At 37.4% G+C, this 22,323-nt stretch overlaps 2 protein-coding genes across 2 annotated transcripts in view; one reads left to right on the forward strand and one right to left on the reverse strand.

Moving 5' to 3' along the window:
* Nucleotides 1-3,159, forward strand: part of ADCY7 (adenylate cyclase 7) — a 36,484-nt gene extending 33,325 nt beyond the window's left edge. The window contains exons 25-26 of the mRNA XM_013941200.2: nucleotides 57-181; nucleotides 295-3,159. Coding sequence (XP_013796654.1) covers nucleotides 57-181; nucleotides 295-441 — 272 coding nt within the window. The 3' untranslated portion in view covers nucleotides 442-3,159. The remainder of the gene's footprint in view (nucleotides 1-56; nucleotides 182-294) is intronic.
* A 1,706-nt stretch (nucleotides 3,160-4,865) lies between these two features.
* Nucleotides 4,866-21,256, reverse strand: BRD7 (bromodomain containing 7). The gene is made up of 17 exons (XM_067302570.1): nucleotides 21,111-21,256; nucleotides 20,720-20,928; nucleotides 19,449-19,578; nucleotides 19,004-19,061; nucleotides 16,834-16,978; nucleotides 14,891-15,001; nucleotides 14,361-14,545; nucleotides 13,571-13,694; nucleotides 12,858-12,933; nucleotides 11,816-11,923; nucleotides 11,163-11,295; nucleotides 10,142-10,253; nucleotides 8,988-9,044; nucleotides 7,932-8,043; nucleotides 7,633-7,776; nucleotides 6,330-6,473; nucleotides 4,866-5,099 (listed from the first exon to the last, which is right to left on the reverse strand). Exons 1-17 carry the CDS (start codon nucleotides 21,157-21,159, stop codon nucleotides 5,035-5,037), a joined length of 1,962 nt encoding a protein of 653 aa, XP_067158671.1. The 5' UTR covers nucleotides 21,160-21,256; the 3' UTR covers nucleotides 4,866-5,034.
* Nucleotides 21,257-22,323: the final 1,067 nt, after the last annotated feature.

Below are 22,323 nucleotides of genomic sequence, written 5' to 3' on the forward strand. Positions count from 1 at the left end.
GCTAGATATCATGTAACTTTGTACTTTAGTAATGAGACCTGCTTTTATTTATACAGGGATAAATCATGGCCCAGTGATTGCTGGTGTGATTGGTGCCCGGAAACCTCAGTATGATATTTGGGGCAACACTGTTAATGTTGCTAGCAGAATGGAGAGTACGGGGGAGCTTGGGAAAATCCAGGTAAACATAAGATCCTTGGAATGTTTATGAATTTTTTTTTCTAATTGGCTATGGATTTTTTTAAAAAAATGAGTAATAGAATTTCACGAATTTCTAATTCTCTTCACCCAAAGGTCACAGAAGAAACAAGTAAAATATTACAGGAATTGGGATATTCATGTGAATGTAGGGGACTCATTAATGTCAAAGGCAAAGGAGAACTAAGGACTTACTTTGTGTGCACCGAGACAGCCAAATTCCAAGGTATTGGACTGAACTGAGGCTACGACAAAGTTAATCAAAGTAGACTTAGAACTGTCTCGCTTCTGTGAAGACTTAGAATTTCCCTCTTTATGTGAAGGAGATTATTCTAAAAACATAGATATGCTATTCATACTTCTTCTACATCTCAAAATAGGAGAAAGATTTGTTTTGAAGGAAGAGAAGTTCTGAAAATTTCCTAGAAGACACACAACCACCTTCTGAAAAGGAATACCTTTTCCTGAAATAATTTGAGGATTTACCTGGAATTGTCTTGAAGCATTTTCAGTTAGGTTCCTTTCCTTACCTGCACTGTGGGAGTCCAGCAGCTCCAGTAACAAACTATGTGGATGCACTGTAGAATTAATAACCATGTTAAAACATTCCACTACTTCATTCTTTGTCACATCTGCTAACAGTATTGTATTTGTCGCAGACATGAGAGGATACTCTGGGCACTGCACATCCTGTTTTTAATGCTAAACAGACTTCATGGCAGAAGATTGCTCAATAATGGAAAGAGGAATGCAAGTAAATTCAAGTATACTGTATGACAATTGTGCTGAGCTCCTCTGGAAAAAAAAATTGCACAGTATTGGATCACTTTTTCATTAGTTTAGCCTCCTTCATAGCAGTACCTTGTATTACACAAATGTATTCCTGACTAGCCGTTGTTCAAAAATAACTTTCATCTAGTTCAAAGTATTTACATTGTAATACATGTTCTCCTTTGTACTACTGTGCTTCTGTATTTAGCAGCTGCATGCAGACTTTGTACGGTTGCATAGGAAAGTGATCTTTAAAGTTCTGGCTTTAATTGTCAAAAAATATACCTGATCTTGAGGTGTACTGGACACCTGCAGTTTATCCTGGCTGCTTGGCTAGAGAGGCTCTGATAACAGCTTGTATCACTGACGTCCCAGTGGGAATTCTGCATACTGACTGCATTCTTGAAGGCATTTATGGAAGAAGAAAATCTATTTTGAATTGTTCTGAAACTGAAGAACAGAACTAATAGGATAGTATTAGAAACAGTATAAACAGAACTGCATCTGAGGTGGCTTTTTTTTCTGTTTTTGTTTCTTCAATTTGACTAGCCACTGGCTGTATACCTTTTAAAGGTAATACAGTTTATGAAACAATCTAGTTTTGAAGATTATGAAAGGATGTGTCGACAAACATGCATAATGGAAAAGTTTCAGCAGAGCCTCAGTACTGAAAGTGTGCTTCAGAGCATTAGTAAGAGATCACAGAACTTGACTTACTGTAAAGATAGTTCAGTGTGTAAAGTGTGTGGTGTTGTTGTTCTTTTAAGTGTTACTGACTTTTGCTAATTTCTAAATAAGCAATTTTCTACTTATTGCACTTGATCTACTTTCTGTTGGTGGAGATGACAGTATTCTGTAAGGATAACATCTTGTGCCCAAATATATGTAATAATTAAGGAAGGATTTCCCCCTTACATAAAACATGGAGTATGACTAAACAGCATAGTGAGCTGTAATATGAGTTCAACATCTGTTTTGTTAAGCCTTTTCTACAAACAAAGCAGCATTTACTAATATTTTGGGGTTTAGTACTAAACCGTACTGGAAAAGTGTTTAACAAGCAGTCGTATGCATCACTGCAGCTTTCTAATTACTGTGTAATTTATTTAGAAGACAAAGTGACTATGTTTCAAGACAGGAACAAATCTAAATATTGTCTAACTGTGACAAAGGATTATAGCCTTTGCCAATTTGGTAGGTCAAAACTGTGTTTGTAATAGTCTCCAACAGAAAATATCATGGTAGAAAACTTTAGTTTGAGGTTGTCTGGTTCATGCGTGGACTCTGCTGAAGAGGAAAGTTTCATACTTGGTGTTTTGTCAGTATCAGGTCAGTGTTGTAGTTAAGTAAACTTTCAAGCAGCTTCTGCTACTCTTGTATATTGTCTATTTGTAATAACAGATGCTCACCGAGCATTTGTTCTGAGATATTTATTTATTGTTTTGTAAGGACCATGCACGAATCAAAGGCTCCTTTCAGCAGTCTTTGACATTGTATGCTAGGTAAAGTGACTATTGGCCTCATTAATATATTTTGAAAAGTGCGTTATGCATATGGATAGAGCTGGCTCTGAAGTGTTTCTTTTCACAGTACTAGTAGAATGTAGATGTAAGTTATCTGTGAAAGAAAATTAACTGTACATAACAGCATTTTGAAATGCTTTTGTTTACATTATATTGCCTGTCAGGCTAGTAACTTGCTTGGGCATAACTTAACCTCATTTATGGAAGTGCTTTTGAACTGGAGGATGTAGTTTTTCATTGCAATTTTAAAAGGACATTATCCACTTACACTGCTCACTGAGTTTTAGTGTATTGTGTAAGGCCTACTCAGAGAAAGGCTAGAAAATCTTTGTAAAGTTGGGAAGACTAAGGAAAAGGGGTTATATCTGAAGATGACTTTAATTTCCCATCAGAACTGGAATTGCATAATATGAGAGCTATATTCAACCATAGAAAAAGTTCAGTGTAAGAGGTAACTATAAATTTTTGGCAGTCCTTTCTCAAGAGAACTGTGAAATTAAGATTGCAGAAATAATCTTGTTAGAAAATCCTCTTTATAGCATTACTGTTTTCCTGAACTAAAAAAGTGGCACTGTATCTAATTTGAAGAGCTAATAACATCTTGAATTAGCATTCTATTTTAAAGAACAAACTTTTGTTTTACCATTAAATAAACAACTTTATGCAATTTGTTTGTTTTGCAATTATTTTGAAGTGTTTGAGAGATTCCCATGAACAGGGGGCATGATGTTTCTTATACCTTTACAGAGTTAATGAGATTGTTTTACTCGCAAAGTAAACTTGACTATTTACAACTTATTTTGAGAATTCATTTAAATGGAAAATATGTAAAGTAGCTATACTTATGTTCAACAGCTAAAAAATAGGTTCAGCACTCAGTTTTCTGTAATATAGTTAAATCATCTTTTACTTTGGCCTTCTGCTGTGCTATCTCAAAGGTAAGTGACTGGAAATGAAATGCTATAGATTGAGCCAGTAGTGATTTGGCTGGCACTGTTTTGCATCTTGTCTTTGCATGTAGTATGAAAATGACTTAAATATTAATGGCAGAATTCCTTCCCTGATTTATTTCAAAGTAATGAGCTGCCCTTAGCAAGACTTGTTGGAAAATTTCTAGTGACTATTTTATTTAAAAAAAAAAAAAAAAAACTGAGACAATTGAAACTATTGGGGAAAAGTTCAGGCTGACAATTGAATCTTTTCAGAATTAATTTTAATTATAAGAATTACCAAAACTTATAAACAGAATTAAATAAACCCTTTTACACAGCCCCTTTGAGAGGGAAGAAAGGAGAGGCCTATAAGGAAGATGTTGGACAAAAGACTGGAGGGTGGAGAATGGAACTCACTACTATGCTTTACTTTTAAGCTACCTCTTCATTTCAGTTTTGTGTCACTTTCCTCACTTAAGCATGTTATAAATTGCTAATCAGATGGAGCTGAACCAGTAACACATCATTCCTGTTAGAGAGCAAGATAATACTGGAACCCTGAAATGGGTAAATAACATAAAAAAGGAGAGATGTCTGCAGTAGAACCTATGCATAGCACTGTGTCTTATAGCAGAATATGGGGCTAAAAATTAAAATTGTGAGAAAGTTATTGACTTACAGCATAGAGAAAAGCCTGCTCGTACAAGGTTCTCTAGCTTCCTATAGAATACTGCAATACTGCTTGAATTATTCTGTATGCCTGAATGCTATATTGTCAGTCTGCTTTGTCTGAATTGACTGTTAATAGGGGAGTTTTCTAAATATGTTATCCTTTCTAATAAGCAAACCTAAAATCATTATTCAGACAGTGTTTAATAATACCTCCAAACAATCAGACGAGCTTTCTTGGCAAGTGTCTCAACCCAATTTGATATTGCTACATCAATGTGGAATTTTTATCTACCAGCAGCAAACAGGGGTTTAAGTCTCACCTTCTTGTTGTCATGATGCATTTTCTAAGCTTGTCCTCTTAAATTTTAGAATACTATGAGCAGATGTAACTGTTTCTCACATAGAAGAAACCTCTACATTCAAAGTCTCACAAAGCTGATCTTCTGTTTGTTAATTTGTCAGGTTACATCAGTTTTACTCAAAAAGATTTTTTTCTCCCCATAGTGATCATAAAAGCTACACAGTTATGTTAAAAAGGGAAACTTGCATGTTCAGATATTAATGATTTCCCTGCCCCCACGCAGATGTGGATACACAGTATACATTACTTTTGGAACTTTTCATTGAGTCCCTGTACCTTATTATAGCCACATTTTTGCTTATGCTTTGACTTTTCCAGACAGTGCAAGGAAGACTTAAATGCTACAGAATTCCTTTAAAATAACTGGTAATGTGGAAAGAATAATTTAGTACATTTGCGTAGCAGAAGTAATTCTAATACAAAAAATTTAATTTTAAATGTCATCAGTTCCAAAATTTAATAAACAAAAGTAGTTTCTTTAACACACAATATACACACGCTCAGTGAGTACACTTGACAAACGTTTATCTGGTTCTTAAATAGAATCAAACAAACACCTGTAAACTTAACTGAAGCTTCAGACTGTAACTGGACCACATTCATTTTCAGTGACGGTGACAGTCTTTTTAGATTCTTGGAAGTCTGAAAGATTACAACAGATGCTAGATCAATTAGTATATCTAATAGTCTTCAACGAAAGTGCACACACAGTATAATACTTCTCCTAAAGTCCCTTGCTATTTGTGCAGCTAGTCCTGTGTTAAATGCATTTTACACAACAGTTCAAGAAAAAAATATTTTATCTGGTCTATTTCTGTTAAATAACCTCTTGCACACTGCTATGAAAAGGAAATTTTCAGGTTAAAATTTCTTGAGACATTTGCTTGAAAAGATAAGTAAATTCCTGAAGTAATCCTGCTCTTTGAATTAAGTACCATCTTAACTGAAACTTTTTATAAACCATAGAGCATGTAAGTTTGCTGTGTGAATTGGCTTTCTTGAAGCTAAGTTTTTATCCTCTTTAGAAAGTGAGGACTAACACAATCTCTGGGTACACTCTGACAGTTAAGGTGGTCTAATAAGCCACTGCCACAAGGGGGAGATCTTGTTCTGGCATGTAGGTCTTCCACTGAACTGACTCCTTAATCCAGGAAGAACAGTTACTTTTTTGCTGGATAAATGAGTTGAATTGATTCAGTCACTTTACAGAGCACTACAGCTGGCCCAAGTAAGCAAGAAGAGTGTACAGACAATAGCTTATGGGAGAAAGATGTCCTCCTTTTAGCAACAGTGAGGAATATCACTCCTGTAAATTCACTCTAAATGGAAAAGCTAGAATTTAATGGATTGTCAAGCTTGGAAGTTTGGCAATGCTAGAAAACGAAGTTGAGCTTTGGGGCAAGGTCACAACAGGTAAGCATGTTCAAATCTGACCATTTTTTCCACCATGAAGTATTTTACATATGCAAGTACTGAATTAAGTTTGTGCAATATTAATAAATTCATGCTACTTCGTAATTTTACCCGTAGAAATTTGTTTCAGCTTTGTATCCATTACTAGTTTCTTCATCTTTTATCTTCAACCATTAGAACTGTGCAAAGGCAAAAATGTCACCCAAACTTAAATCGAATGGTAAAATAACCACTTTAAGTAGCTGAACCACAGTTCCATACATCCAAGAGACTAATTAATTTTGGACTGAGACCAGGCACAGCAACTTTCCATAAAACCAGAATTTTAGAAAAGGAAGAATAACTGGAAGTTGGAACTAAAGTAAAGTACTGCAATTTCTACCATGAACCAGTCTAATGATTTGCAGATGTGGTTCTGTTTTAGCTGAACAGATGCTGCAATACATTTTGTATACTTACCATCTGTTAAATCTACCCAGCTGTCTTCTGTATCAGGTAAAGGAACTGAAATTCCCATTGCTTTCCGGATTCCATATGTACTAACAATATCACCTGGAGTCACTTGTTGTGCAAGTTCTTTCAGATTATTGGTTACTCTCTCCGCTAAAAAGATAAAAGTGAATGTGTCTATATGGTAAATATGCACACAAAATCGTTCAAATGAGCCCTTCACCCTGTAACCAGTGTTTAATTATTAAACTACAAATGCATCAATGTTAAATAACGTTGCTGTGACACAAGTTCTTTGTACCATGTGTGATCATGCAGGAGACAGTGGGAACAATAAGAGATGGCTCTAAGAATAGAAGGAATGAAATAACTGCTTACTAAGGCTTGCTGCCATCAAAAGTTAGATAGCTTATTTGAAGAACAAGCTAATGATGCTTGGGTCACATTAATACAGCAGCTGGGAGAGACCTGGTGGCACCCACGTAGTAGTTAGGTCAGTAATATCTGGCTTTTGGGATTCAGGCACAGAGTCTTAGTTTTGCATATAAACTGGAATGACTTCCTGTTACTATAAATGTCATAGTTTTTCCTTCAAGTGGAAAACTATAAGTACTTAAACTTTTTATTTAAGATAAGATTTGATCCAGATTAGATTTATACTGACTTGGTGACATTTATGCAATAATGGGAATAACATCCCGTCACATGGCAGTGATTATTTTAGACCACAGATGCTGTAGTTGATACTGCACAAGTTAATTCTACTCGCAAAACAGAGCATCCTCCTCACACTGTCCTATGTCAGAGAGCTGCCATCAAGTAGGCTGCATAACTGAGCTGTGGGACCAGGCGCTTTCCTCAAATAATTAAGGTATGTTGGATACAAAAATTAAGCAATATAATAAAATAGACTAATAACTAGATCAAACCTGGAATAAAGCTAGGCTCGCAATAAGAACTGGGTAACATTAAGCAACCCCTGTTCAAAGACAATGGAAAAATCATTAAGTTAAGAGGCACTCAGCTACTGTATGTCCTGTGGCACTGAGAAAGCTCTCTATGAGTTCTAGGAAAATTGATTAATAAGGAGGAAATACTTGCAATCAGTGTCTAAGACCTTCATCTGACTTTACGTACAAAAACTGAACTTAATGTTAGTCTCCTATGCCTAACAGGGCACAGATTCCAAACACTGTAGTGTAACTGTTAAACCTTTGTCTGTCTTATGGACTGTCACCTTGGTTCACAGTAATTTAATAAAAGTTCACACTTGATCAGTTCTGCAAAAATGATCAGAAAAAGTAATGTTTACCCAAGTGCATCTCTCTGTAAGATGGACCGAGAAGACAAATCATATTAGGGGGAGGTTTTGTACTTAGTCGTTCATTTTGAGCATCTTGGAGCTCTCTCAGAAGCTTTGTTGTTTCGTCAAGTTTCCTCTGGAAGATTTCAGCCTCTGTTTAATATAGAAAAAAAAAGTTTAATAAGAAAGTGTATTTACTTACATTATAATAGGGTAAGGCTGAATATACCAAGGGAATGAGACCATTAAATACCTTTCATTAAAATAACTACAGGCATACTAGAAGTGCAAGTATGAAGAAAACTCACCCTCAGACTCAAACTCTTCTATGGGCATGCAGAAGTTTGTAACTGCTTTCAGTGCTGTAAGTCTGTCATTATTAGCAGAGTCCAACCTGCTAGCCATATCAATTTCCATAATCTAAAACAAAACAAACAAGCCCAGCAAATAATAATTTAGGTAATATTTAGATCAGTCTTGAAACAATAAAACTGCTTTAGGTAAATTAAAATACCAAGTTAATTAAAATTAATCTGCTCTACAGAAAGAAAATTAGCATACTGCTGGAAAGTTGAAAGATACGCCATGAAACTTTTACTGTTCTACAGTAAATCGCTTACTATCCTATTCCATATTTAAATAAAAGGAATGTCTTTCCAAAGTGCTGGGAACATGCACATAAGATATAATAAGTTAAGACCAGCATCCTAATTAAATAATTCCTTCAGCTCACCCAAACCAGAGTTTTCCGCAATGTACAAGACTAAAAGACAAAACCAACCTGGGCATTGTCAGCAGATTAAGGTTTCAGGAGAACAGTCCTTTCACTAGAATGCTATTCCTCTCTTTCCTCAGTTGGAAAGTTTGTTGGCTGGAATGATTTTAGTGATATATATAAAGTATGTCTACGGGGACACAAACTATTTGAGAAAATGCCCCCAAAATCTTGTGTACCCACCATGTATCGTGTGGTATTTTATACTGACAAGTTCCTGATAAGAGAAATTAATATTTTCAAATAAGTAAAACCACCACAAGTACCAACCAGAACATCTAGCACATAATAGAAGCAAAAAAAAAAAAAAAAAAGCTGAACAGTCACAAACAAAAATACTTGAACATTTTCTTCTTTTGACATAGTCTCATTTAAGACATAACTTTTTGGAGATTCTGGTTCTCAAAATATCTACAAAATAGCATGCAGTTGTCATGATTTACATAGCGTATATATACAGCTTGTCAAAGTTTTAATGTAGCTACGTAGGCTTTACAGTTGTAGGCAGTTTTATAGTTAAGAAGTTAGACACGTTGCTTAGAGTAGTTAATTTATATCAAAAAAAAAAAAACCCAACAAAAGCACTTACCTTCACATCTCTTGTTCCATCACTACTTTCATGTGGGCCTTCAGCTTCCTCCAGTGGCTGAATTGAGAAAAGATTTTTAAATAAGGCATTAAAATTAATCTTATCCTTAAGTTCAAAGCAAAAACTTATACCATAGTTTTAAATAGAGGTAAGTTATACAGTGTCATAGCAAGCTTTCTCTGTAAACCAAGTTACAACATTGCTATTTTTTAGAGGGCATTATTCAGATATTAGAGAAGAGATAATACAATTACTAAAATACACACATTTTTATAGCATACATTTTTTCTATTATCTTTGCAAATGTTTCCATGTTTTTCTCCAGTGATTTCACCACAGAAATTATTTACTGGGGGGAAGGGAGAAAAGGAAGAAAGACGATTAGATGCTGAAATGTGTTCTGTTTCAATAAACAATTTTTCTCTTAATAGTTACAAGCATGATTGAACCTGAAAGCCAGTGTCACTATTGGGTACTAGAAAAGAGTTAAACTAATACTGCTAAGCAAAGGCCAAAGGCTGACTTTTAATCCAGGAACTATTTCCAGTATTAATTAGCTAATATATGAACCATCTGTAAAAAGCTGTGTATTGTTTCTTTCAATAGTTTACATTCATGTGAAATTCAAATCTAGAGCTTTAGTTAACTGTACTTATCTTGCTGAGATTCTCTGCTAACTCTAGGATTGTGAATTGAATTTTAGTTCCATCCTTTTCCCCAGGTACTAAAATTTCATAAAGATTTGACAGGTAGTTCTCTAGTATTCTTACACAGCACATATTTGAGTTTGAAAGCAGTGTGCTTACTAAAGGAAAAAACTAGTTACTTATTCTCCTGACATAGTGACTGGTAGGCATACGCTAAACTTCATGGAAACAAAAACTTCTAAGCAACAGCATACTGCTGTGTGTTCTTACTAACTGGAACAGGACCCAGTGCTAACGTGCATGGGAAAGTAGATAGAGGAAGGACATATAATTTTGTCAAGTTACAGTAATGTTAATTTTCATTTCTCAATACTTAACAAGTTAGTCTTCACTGCCGAATTTTACCAATTAAAAGGGAGCCCATGAATAAGAACAGTATCATCTTTCTCCAGCTTTATAGTTGTGTGCTAAAAATAAACATCAGAAAATTCACAAATTCACTCTTACCGTTTCTAGCTCTCTGAGAGATCTAGAATGTCCTCCTTTCGTTAGGACATCAAGCAAACTATCAGCCATTACAAAAGGATAATCTTGTGATTTCATCAAAAAATCATGAATACTAGAAGACCAAAAGATAATTAAGGTTACCCACTTTCAAATCAAACATTCAATGGGAAAAAGCTTTTTGTTATATAAAGTCAAACCAATATGTAGAGCTAGAAAATGCTGACATATAAAGAACAGTGTAGAAATGGCTTTTGTTTAGCAATACATGACTTTGTAGCCTAGGAACCCATTCAGATTCCTAACAAAGACTGAAATACAATTAAAAGTATACTGCCTCAGGCAGCGGAATCGAACAGAGCAAACTTTCACAAAAGCACTTTAACACTTGCACTGTACTTAAGTATTCACATTTCAGATGAATTTATACCACAGTGTATTCTATTTTTGAGATTCTTTTAAAACATAAGGACTTTATTAACTTTGAGATTGTGTTATAATCAAGGATAATAATGAAAATGAATCATTTTACTGTGATGAATAATATGAAAATCAGCACTGCAAGCACTATACAATTAGAGAATGAAATCGGTAATTGCTATCTCTGGACTCATATCTCTTCCTATAACCATAGTGGCTTGGGCAGTATTTGACATCAACAAATATGCCTCTTGTTCAAGGTAGTAATAAGGTTCATTAACATTAAAAAAAACAATTTGTATGAACATTTGCACCAATCAATGCTTTTCTGGTTTTGAACATCAGAATATTTATGACATGCATTGAAAGACTAAGTGTTATGTTCTAAAATCTTTATGAATCAGTAGCATCAAAATCCCTCAGTCTTGGCTAACTTTACATTGCAGGCACATTCTTATTAAGGACTTGTATCTTTAATTAAAAAAAAAAAAAAAAAAGCCCAGCAAACTATAAGCCAGGCATCCTTCAGCAGCAAATGCTATAATTTGAACGTAACAGCTTCTGTACATGAAAGCTGTTACATACATCCTAGTTGCTTACTTACCTGAAAGATCCTTGATAAGAGTCTTCCCCATATGTTGAATAAATTAGGTCTGAATCATCTTTGCTGATGTTGGCAAACGTAGAATCATACGTTGGTGCATAGGAACTATAGGGTCCATAATTCAAGTACATCACTGATGAATAACAACAGTACTAATTACTATCTCCAATGTATGTTAGATGAAAACAAGAATGCATTGTAATATAGTCCCACAAAAGGAGCTTTTAGGAGCATATTTAAGCTTAAAACAAATTAGTAACATCTATTTCAAATGCATTTTTATTTACAAATGTTTTATTAACAATATTTTATGCCTTAACACAATATGAAAATTCAGTTCAGTGCTACTAATAGGTTTTCAGGCTGCCCCCTATGCTCTTTCTAAGCTAGAAAACCCTTTTATTTATCTGGTACAGTTTCCATACTTCCTATTATAGATGAACACATTAGTAAATACATTTCACCTTTTGTATGTGCAAATTAAGCTAAATTTTGTGATGTGCTGTTTAGTTTTGTGATAAACACATGCAATAGAAATAATGTTTAATCATTAAAAAACTAAGTTCTAAGCTATTTGTGTGCTAGTAATGAGATCATAAACAGAATCTGTTGTAGGGAAGAGGATTTAGAGCAAAAAAAAATTCAGCACTTGCCTGGAGTAACCTTGTTTCTTTTATCTTCTTTGAAGCCTTGTAATGTATTAACTCCTGACTGAAGCCTTCCTGCTGTCATACCCAGCTTTACAGGGCAGTAACCTGGTTCTACAACAAAATACAAAACAATAAAGCCATAGCTGAGTGACATGAGAGATGTCCAAACACGTTAATTACAACCACTCCTAGCCAGAAACTTCAGAATAAAGAAGATGCAACTCTCCATTATAATCCATAGTCCATTATAATCTCCGATTGCATACTAAAGATTGCATGTAGTCTTAAATCTGAATTCATGTTTAAGTGATACTAGTTAAGTATAGAAGATTTAGCTTAAATATTAAGAGTTTTCACTGTTTTCATTATTGCTTTTTCTCCTTCCTGCCCTGCCCTAACAGAGGCTATATAATCAAAGAGGATCTAACTCTTAATCTGAAGGACAAAACTTTCTTTATTCCTGCCAAGTTCTTCTGCTGCACAAATAAGGGGAAGGGATAAATCAGATTTTCAGCTTGGTTTCTGTCTATCCTAGGACTAGTCAGTTCAGCTCTGTAATGAGGTGGCAGTTAAATACTCAAGCCTGCGCCTTCTTTTAGCTAGCGCCAATACATTAGACAGCACTGACATGACAAAATAAATTGGGACCTTGACAGTTCCCAGTGGCCAATTCTGGAAGGTTTGTGACCCTTTGGGTCAAAAAAGACTGTATTCTGTATGTGAATGAGACTAAGGGGGAGACCAGGAATTTAATGTGCCCAAACACATAGCAGGCAGCCCTCTCTCTCATGGCAACAGCTTTCTCCTGCACCTCCCACAAACAGCTGACACAAAAAGGAGAAGTAACAACCACAGAGGGCTCCCAACAGCACCCACTATTGTCCTGTTCTACCTGCCCCCTCAACCGCAGCTTTTTAAACCCTCTTCTTTATCAGATTACAAAGAGGCATTTGGTTGTTGGGCAGCATTTGCTGATCTGCCCCAGCAAAAAAGCAGGAGACCAGGTAAGTGAAAGTGACTTGTGACCTGGACCATGCCAACTTACCGCCTGCATTAAGGTCAACTGGATTAAGAAGGCCCAGAGTTGTTGTACCATCTGGTTTTCTTCTTTCAAATTCACACTGAAATAAGATTAGACTATTTTAATGTACATACTAGTTGAAATTCACAGTTCTGAAACTAATAAAAATACCAAATAAAATTACTTCATATGTAGTAAACAGAAAGGGATTTGGAAAGATCGGTCATACTCAGATGTGATTGCTGCTTTAACTTCTTTGTTTTTACTCGATACCTTTACTATTGGTATAGGCACAAGGAATTAAGGAATTAAGATAAGTAACATTCCTATAGAGACTAAGAGATAAAATATTTAACTCATTCTTGGTAGAAAATGAAATGGGCTTAGTTTTATCAAACTGCATTTCTTTGATCGAATATGTGGGTGTTTCAGAACTAGTTAGTTTTTTGCGGGTCAGATTTAAGATACATTCTTGAGGTTCCCACTATTCATCTTTTTCTATGAATTTATCTAAGATTTCTGAAAACTTAAGACAAACTTGTTTTGCTGATGAAATTCAGTGTGCATTCAACTGAAATGCTTTTCTTTTTTTCAATTTAAGATATCACACAGATTATCAGTCGTGCGTAAAATGGTGTAAGCTGCAGTAAACATGTACCTTGAGTTTCGACTGATATAAGATGCTAAGCCTGGTTCATGAAAGAATGAACTGAGTTTCCAAATACTCAAAGATTCACCTGGCTGTTTGCAAGTCGTCTTGTTAACTTTCCTCCAGATTCTCTAACGATACGGTCAATCTGCTCTTGTTCCCTTTCCAAGCTATTGTTTCTTAATTTGTCTTCAAGTAGATCTTTGTCCTTCCTGTGAATAAAACCCACTTAGTTACTAGCATCTGATTTAAAAGATACTGAATGGCTTAGGTATCAGAGGAGGATATGGTGGAGGTATTTTTATTTCAAACTATGCAAACTGTTTTTCTAGACAAAACAACTGAAAGGTTAAAAAAACATTTAGTATGATTATATTTAATACAGCAGGGGAAAATATGTGAAAGTGACTTGTCCACAAATGGTGTGTTTATGTTAGTAACTAAAGAATTCCTTTTATACAGCTTGCTTTAGCTATACCACTGTCCTAGTTTGTCATACTGCCAGATTTTACATCCTCACTCCCACAAAACTAACAATGATATTTTTGGTAAAACAAAACAGTAGCTACTCTGAATTTTAGTACCAGTATTTTCAAATCTGCACTGAAGTAGAAAACAATTGAAGGAATGGAGTTGATAAATAGTACAGGGTTACCCCCATGAAAAATGTTGGTATCCTATAAAATGATTCTAAATATACTTATTTTTTCTAGACAAGGATGTTTTATATAAATGTTGCTCCCTTGAGATGAACAACTCTTAGTGCATATGCAGTACCAGAAAGACATAAACCCACCTCCACTGGTCCCTAAAAGTCATTTTGTTTCAGTAGCATAAGAAGGGTGTAACCTTTAATCGTTACTGAGACAATACTTCACTTTTTGTGTTCTTTGTTAGGTGTTTTGAATACTTTGGTGTCACTGTCCACAGGTTCTCCTTTGTCTTTCCCAAGACCATTTTCATCTTCCCCATTTGGCTGCTGTTCCATCTTGTCTTTCTGCTTCCTGGTCTTCTGCAGGTCAGCCATGAATTCTATACTTTGTTTCAGGCTCTGAATTCTTTCCTAAAAAACATACTGGAATGCTTTTATTTCCTACTTCAATTAATTTTTTCCTAGCTTGCCCATACAGGATGATTTTATTTCAGTGCTTTTTTTCTGATAATAGCACACATAAAGGCAATTTAGAAAATGTAATATAAGTGCAAATAGTTATAAGTAACCTGGTAGCTGTGCTAAAAGCATGATCCTTAAAACAATGCACCGTTTAAATCTAATATGTAAACACTTGAGAAGTGTTAAACCGGTTTTAACAGTTTTTGCAAGATCCATATAAGAAAAGTAGAATGAAAAGGCGTCAAAAGGCAAGAAGCATACTTTTTAACACTTTGTTTAGTAATTTTCTATTACCTGGCTAAGTATCTTCATCCCTGAGTGCAGTAGTTTCTTTGCAGCTTTGTAGTAAATGGTGTCTGGTTTGTTGTAAATCATTGCATTAGTACACATCAATTTGAAGTTATCCTGTACAGACATGTTGATTTCAGAATGAACGTAAAGATTTTATAATATACTATATTAAAGTCCTAGTTGCAATATAAGCAGCATCTTGAGGAATTGTGAAAAATAACTTCAAAGAACATTTCTACTTAATGAATTTAAGAAATGCATTTAAACAGAATTGCGAGTGAAGTCTTCAGAAATAAGCAGGTAGATTAGACTCTTAAGTCTCAAAACTAGCACTCCGATAAACATCCTGAAAGCGTTCCTAAATGTTCGGTGCTGTTCCTAGTTTTAAAAGTGTTGATGCAAGTTCTTTTAGCTAAAATTACCTCCTTCCCCCCCAAATCAGCTGTTATTAAAGGAAAACAAAATGAAACAACCCAATTTTTCCCCACTGCTCTTTCCAGTCACTTAGATGGAAGTCCAGCGTCTAAATATTGACTAAATTTTGCCAAAATAAAAACCTGATGAAACCATGAGGTTTAGCAATAAGCCAGTTATCTTGCCTATATCCCTTTTTGTACCTCCAGTAAGTACAAGTGCATTTAGGCACCTTTATTCACTTCACTAAGTGGCAGTTTTATGAAATCAGTACTTGAAAGTATGAGGAAAAAAAATGAATGAAGCTAAATTTAAATACCAAAAAGTTGCAATTCAAAGTCATTACAGGGAATTTGTCAAAGTTTCAGTTACAATTAAGAAAAAAAGTATGCCTATTTGAAGTTCATTTCTGGAATAACTAAAGTAATCTGGAAACTTATTGCAGACCCTCTACAGGTCTGCTTTATCACAATCTCGGGTATTTACAAAGAGACAAAGTTAAAATGAAAATCAGCTTTTAGCACAAACATCTTCCAGTACAAATAAGTGCTGATGTTTGTGAAAGGTTGAGAAGCCAGAAAGCAGGGAGAAAGACATTCTCTAGATCTGTCTGCCAGACTCACCGGAAACAGCTGAAGCAACAGGGAATATTTTCTTAAGTTTCAGAGCTCTCAATAAGAACATGCAATAAAATACAACCAAAACTGGTAACTATTATCTAAGTCCAACTGCTAATTACACACACATTATACTTCTCAGGTCCTCATTTAGCCATGCAGAGAACTAGAGAACATTTCTGTTGAAGAAGAAAAAAAAAAACAAAAAAACCCCACACACCCAACCAAACAACCCCCCACACCACACCTTTTAAGAGTTCTAGAATCCTTCAAAATGGGACCTCTAATCCACAAGAAGTCACGCATGCACACACATGCGGAGCCTGGTGCCGAGACACCTGAGGAGCCAGCACAGAGGCAAGAGAAGGCAAACTGAAACGTTCCCATCTGGAACTCTGATTAGATTGCATATATCGCAGCTTTTAAAGGTATGGCTTATGTTTTGATGTGTAACCTAGAGGGGCTGTAAACATTAATCCAATTCTGTACAGTGGTAAAGTCTGCTATGTTACAGCCCCAAAAGACAAAAAAAATTGCCATGGGACTGATAAGACAAAAATTCGTGTATTATGATTGGCCCCCATCACACAGAGGTACTTAGTCTCAGCATTTCACTTAAAGCACACATGACTATTAAAAAAAAAAAAAAAAAAAAAAGAAGCTTTTACCATCCTCATCTTTTTGACAGGCACATTTAGAAGCTGGAGGTGTGTTTTCTTTTTCACATCCAGAACTTACTTGCTCACAAAAAAGTCAACAAGAAATATTCTTTCAAGCAGAAGTGCTGATTCTTTCGGCAACTTCATATTCTCATAAAATACCAGTGTTCAAGTAAATTGAATAAAAGTTTGAATAAATCCATACACTGAAACTGATAATACCTCTTTGTAGTCAAAATAAAATTTGAAGAGTTACCTTTAATTCTTCTATGGACTGATACCCATTGTTCTTGATCTTCTCCTTCATAGTACTAAAATCCATTGGGTTTTTAATGATCATGGAATAGCCAGGGGCGATAAAGTCAGTCACAGGAAATGAAAAGAAAGAACTTGGATCCTTTCTGTCAAGATATGAAGAGACTTTTTTTTAAATGTTTCACGTTTTAACAAAGAACATACTGAGCTTGGAGTTAAATATAAGGGAAAGGACCAAGTTGAAAAGGAATCAAAAAACATATAATGAGCTTGTGTCAGCACAATCTTCCACTTCTGAAGTTGAAAAGATCCCATATGCAAACTCATATATCAGAAAAGCGCTACAATCATATTTTAGAAGTTAGTTCTGTATTTTTGATAACTATCTGTATTCCCATGAAGATTCAATATAATCATTCTTTTTAGATTGTTTTTTTGAACAGCTGTTTTATATTCTATTTATTTATTTCAATGGAAAATAAAGGGAATAAGAGTTATAAGAGAATATTTGTTATTCATTTATTAGCTTGCTTACTCTGAAAAGGAAAGCTTGTTTTTTAAAGCTGTGAAAGAATGTTTGTGTATATTTACAATTATGGTTAAATTAATTTTCAGGTTATGTAATTTTAATATTTTTATATTAAAAATTTCTAAGACTTCCAGTGACTGTCATTCAACCCTTTCCCAAAATGGTATTACCTATACGAACAGACTGATATGTCAATCTGTCTGAATTCAATTATGTTCCTATGACATACATTGATGTTCATGGGTGCTTCTACTACCATTAAAATAAAATATGCTTGCTTGGTATTTTCTCCTCAGGATTAGGGCTTAATTGGTAAACTGTCAAGAATTTCCCTTTCAGATCTATTGTTCTTTTCTTTTCACTAAATTCTGTGGTTTGAGATTGGCCTCTTAGGATTATATGTGAGTTTAATTCTACAAATTCCTTGCTGTTACTAGATACATTGGTGAAACCCTTGACATTTCAGGCTTTCTTCTTGAAGCTTAATTATGACTTTTGGATTTTGACACAAAGTTACTACAGAACAATGAAAAGCATTTTGCTGTATACTGCAGAAGCATGTAGCACTGATATGCTGCAATACCTGCACACCAGCTTCCAGCTGAGAGACAGGATTCAAAAAGTGGCTTTTTCTACATACATGCAAAGGTACCCAAAATAAGTACACATATGCATGTGTTTTTGACTATGCATAGTTAGTTCCCTGAACCTGACATCAAGACCTTGAAAGTGTAGGGTTGTTAACAAAGATACTCCCTAACAAAATTTCATGAGCTTAATTTGGTGGGACAGATCAAAGGAAAGATCTCTCACTCTTGTACAAGACATATATTTTCTTAATTCTTAAAATCACAAAAGAATATCTTAAACCACGAACCACTAAAAGAAAAATAAATTTCTATTCTGAAAATCAGATTAATGAAAAGACATTTGGCTACTAAGACAGAAAGAGAACATGGTTTAACTTTAAAAATGTGTGTACTTCCTTCTTCCAGTAAATAAAGCTACATATAGGTGAACCAATGTTAAAATAAGTGAAGATATAATTTTAGCAAATTCCTTAGAAATTCTTGTACATCTCTGAAAAAAAGTTTCTTACAAAGAAAGCATCACACTTTTGGCAAATGAAGTATATGTCCTATTTTCAACAGTTTTTAAAGTTACTTTAAATCTGAAACTGGAGGTGTTTACAAGGTGCCTAAGCCAAGGAGAAGTTATAGGTATGTATTCTTAAAGTAGTACTTAAATTTCTAAAATAATCCTGTCAGCAATCGTATTTATCAATGACATTTTCACTCTTTGAGCAGTCACATACCTCAATTTTACATTAAAACATACAAAAACAGAGACAAAAACCAAAACCTCAAAGTAAGTTCATTGTCGATACATCTTCTTTACAAAATGTTCTACATGTTATGAAAAAAGCAAATCAGTATATTGACATTTGAATGCTTGGCAGTTTTCAGTGTTGCCGCTTGTAGGTAAAATATTTATCGTGCACTTCCAGAACTCACCAAGCTTGCAAACAAGCCTCGTAGCTTTAGAAAAGCTTTTTACAGGCCTCTTCCCTTAACAATGTATGTTATCTATTTTCATTTCATAGTTCTGAAAATCTACTAAAAATAAACATACAAATATTTACCTCTGCAGCTGTCTCATGAGTTGATTCAAAGCTTCTTGAAGTGGCGTTTGCTCCACTTCTAGACCAAAAAGAAAAGTGCTATGAGAAAGGTTTGGAAACAGAACTGACATCAAGATGTACTAAACTTCCAAGATATTAGCAATCAATTATACAAAACTGATGCATACTGAAGGTTGATCATCAATAAAAAAAATATAGTAGCATAAAAGAACAGGATATATAGGGGATCTACTTCTCTGCTCACACTTATATAGTTAGTAGATATCATTTTGGAAAAGAAGTATATAGTAATATATTTCAATTGTTACTTGTATAACATAGGGAAGAACATTGGGATGGCAAAAAATGTCAACTCACTTGCTATAAAAACAAAGAACAAGAAAATGTAAGTCAATTAAATAAAACTGGAATTAGCTAAAGCTAAATAATTTTCAATTCCTTCTACCTTCCTGTTTTGATAAAGTACTTGTCAACGGTTTCTCTGGTGGCAATTCCAGTCTCACAGGAGTCTGACATTTCAGTTCTTGTTCTCCCTCACTGTCAGGGTGTTCTCGATCTCGTTTCTTTTTGTCCTCCTACAAATAGAAAGATTGTTACAGAAATTCATAGAAGTTGCAAAATCAGCATTATTACTGTACATAATGCTCTCTTTGGATTTTTTAGAACAACTGCACATTAAAAAGAAGAAGTCAGGTCTTAAAAAACCTGTATTCTTTATGTGCTGTCTCCATCTGCTGGACAATAAAGCACTTCAACTATATAAAGCAGCGTATCATTTATGGGTTTTCTTTTCTTTTTTTTTTTTTTTTTTTTTTTACACGTAACAGCCTCTAATGGCATGACAGGAACGACTCTGCACTGTCCTCTGTACAGAGCATTCTTCCCAATGAAGTGTCTAAAATGATTTTGAAGATTTTAGAAGGACGAGTAGGAAACAGTCAGGAAATTTTAAATTAAAGGTATCTATAATGTTTCAAAATGTTGCTATCCTTAGATATATCCTTAGTAATAACCTCTGCAGTTTAGCACCTCTGGGAAATAGATGTACTTGGACTTGTTTATTAGCCTAATATATTTCAGTAGCTTTAGACGACCTGAATTCAATATCCACACCACACCAAGCCTGCCAAGGCAATCACCTGTACCTATGAAACTGCAAAGGTGTAAGTGTAGAGCCATCAGCTTCTGTCTACAGGATCATAACTGAGATAAACAAGCAGTTAATTTCTTCCAGAGTGATTAATTCAGGCAGCTGTAACTACACCAGCTTATACTGTCTGTGTTCTCCACAACCATGAGTGAGTTTCTGGTACATTTTAAATGACATTTCACATGAAAGAGCGCGAGTCTTATAATTATCTTAGGTAGAGAACCTTGACAGGGGAGTATACTATCATTTCCTTTTAATTAAAAGGTTATAAAGTCTTCATTCTGTTTCATAGAAATGTATTTACTTAGACGCACACAAAGGTTCTTTTCCTTATTAATTTGCTTTGTCCTGTTACTGCACAGTACTTGTAAACAGGTGAGAAATTTCAGGTAACTTCACTCATCTAACGAAACTGGGAGCGAATATTTTGGCAATAACAGTATATTGAGAGTAAATATATTCAGATTTAGGGATGCAAGTTACATTCATGTTTGTTCACCTTTTAGTATCAGGACGCGATAAAGTTGAGGCATTTTTTGCCGAAATGCAAAAGTAGCAGCACCTACCTTAACTTTTCTCTTTCTTTTCTCCTTTTCTTCACCAGGAACCTGCTTCTCCCCTTTCTTCCTCTTCTTCCTTTTCCTGTCCTTGTGTTTCTCGTGCTCAGCCTTGTCCTCGTAGAGGCCCGGCTCCAGCGCGGCGCCCGCCGTGGAGAGCTCCGCCACCTCGCTTCCTCCCACCTTCAGCACCAGCTTCAGCGGCTTCTCCACGTACTCTGCACACGGGGGGAGGGGGCAGGGCAGGGGCCCGTGAGCCGCGCCGCGCCGCCCCGCTCCCCCCGAGCCGCTCCGCAGCGCTGTAAACCGGCGGCCGCTGAACGCAGCCGCCCCCCCCCCGGTGCTGCGGAGGCCCTGACCGCCCCCCGAACCGCCGGCGCCCCGCGGCAGCCCCGCGCACCCTCGTAGGGGTGCTTGTCCGACTTGTGCTTCTTGTGCTTCTTCCCCATGATGGCGCCGCGCCGCCCGGCCCGGCCCGGCCGTTGTCCCGGAGACCGGCCCCGCCGAGCAGCGGCCCGGCGCGGCGCGAAGGGCGCGCGCAGGAGGGGCGGCGCGGCCGGCGGGCGGGCAGCGCGCAGCGGCGAGAGCGCCCCCGGCGGCCGGCGGGCGGGCAGCGCGCGGCGCCGCTGCGCAGGCGCGGCTCTGCGGGCGGCGGCGGCGGGGGAGCCGCCGCGCGTGCCGGTGAGCGGGGACGGCGGGTGGTGGTCTGCCGCGAGCAGCCCGCTCGGCCCCCGCCCAGCCCGCGGGCAGGCGCGGCCCCTCCAGAGCCCTGCCGGCCGCCCTCCGTCCCGCCCGCGCTCGCCTTGCCCTCCCCCAGGGCCCGCCCGGCTCCCCGCCCGCCTCACGGCCGCTGCCCCGTCGCCGCCAGGACGTCCGTCTCCCGCCTCCCGCCTCGCGCACGGAGCCTGCCCAGCGCCCCCCACCGCCCTGTTTGCCCCTCTGAGGCGCCCCTTGCCCCCCCGCCCGGGGCTCTGCCTGCGGTGCTGCCCCTCCCGTCCCGCGCCGCCGGCCTCGGGGGCCGAGCAGGGTTCAGCCTGAAATGTGCCAGTGCGGCGCCAGCGCTGCCGCAGCTCTCCGGGCCTGGCGCCAGGCGGCAAGCGCGACGGCAGCCCGGGGGCGCGCGGAGACCTGTCCTCCCGCCAGCGCGGCCCGCTTTGCGCCGGCTGCGGCCGCTGGCAGCGGCGGCGCGGGGAGGGGAGGGGAGGGGAGGAAGGCAGGCCTGCCGCCGCCGCAGCCGCCGCCGCAGGGCCCGTCCCCAGGCGGGGGCGGCTGCGAGGGAAGGCGGGCGGGGTGCGCGCCCGGGGGGACGGTCTGCCCGGGTGCCCGCAAAGAGCCGCGAGGCTTCCGCCTTCCCGCGCGGGGAGCGTCCGGCGCCCGCGGTTGGCAGCGTCCTTGGAACGAGTTCTTTGTGACCTGGTCGTAAATTTAAGGGAAATACACGTGTACAGGTTAAAAGTAACAACTCGGATTTGTCTTCGGTGATGCTGCCTTTTAAATAGAAAATAGGGCCTCCCAAAAATGATAGAAATTAGCACATTTGCCTTGTCTGGTAGTGCTTCACCAACCAGGTAAATGGTTTTCAAAATTAAATGCAACACTGATTATACAGTCTT

Source organism: Apteryx mantelli, chromosome 10 (genome assembly GCF_036417845.1).
Source record: "Apteryx mantelli isolate bAptMan1 chromosome 10, bAptMan1.hap1, whole genome shotgun sequence".
Classification (NCBI taxonomy): Eukaryota; Metazoa; Chordata; class Aves; order Apterygiformes; family Apterygidae; genus Apteryx; species Apteryx mantelli.

Excerpts from the sequence above, each read along its gene's own strand:
- BRD7 (XM_067302570.1), bottom strand. The coding sequence starts at position 21,159 with ATGGGGAAGAAGCACAAGAAGCACAAGTCGGACAAGCACCCCTACGAG. Across the intron at positions 15,002-16,833 it reads AGTCCATAGAAGAATTAAAG|GATAACTTCAAATTGATGTG; the intron begins GTAACTCTTCAA and ends ATGTCTGTACAG. Across the intron at positions 11,296-11,815 it reads AAGAAACAAGGTTACTCCAG|TGATGTACTTGAATTATGGA; the intron begins GCAAGTGCTGAA and ends GTTATTCATCAG.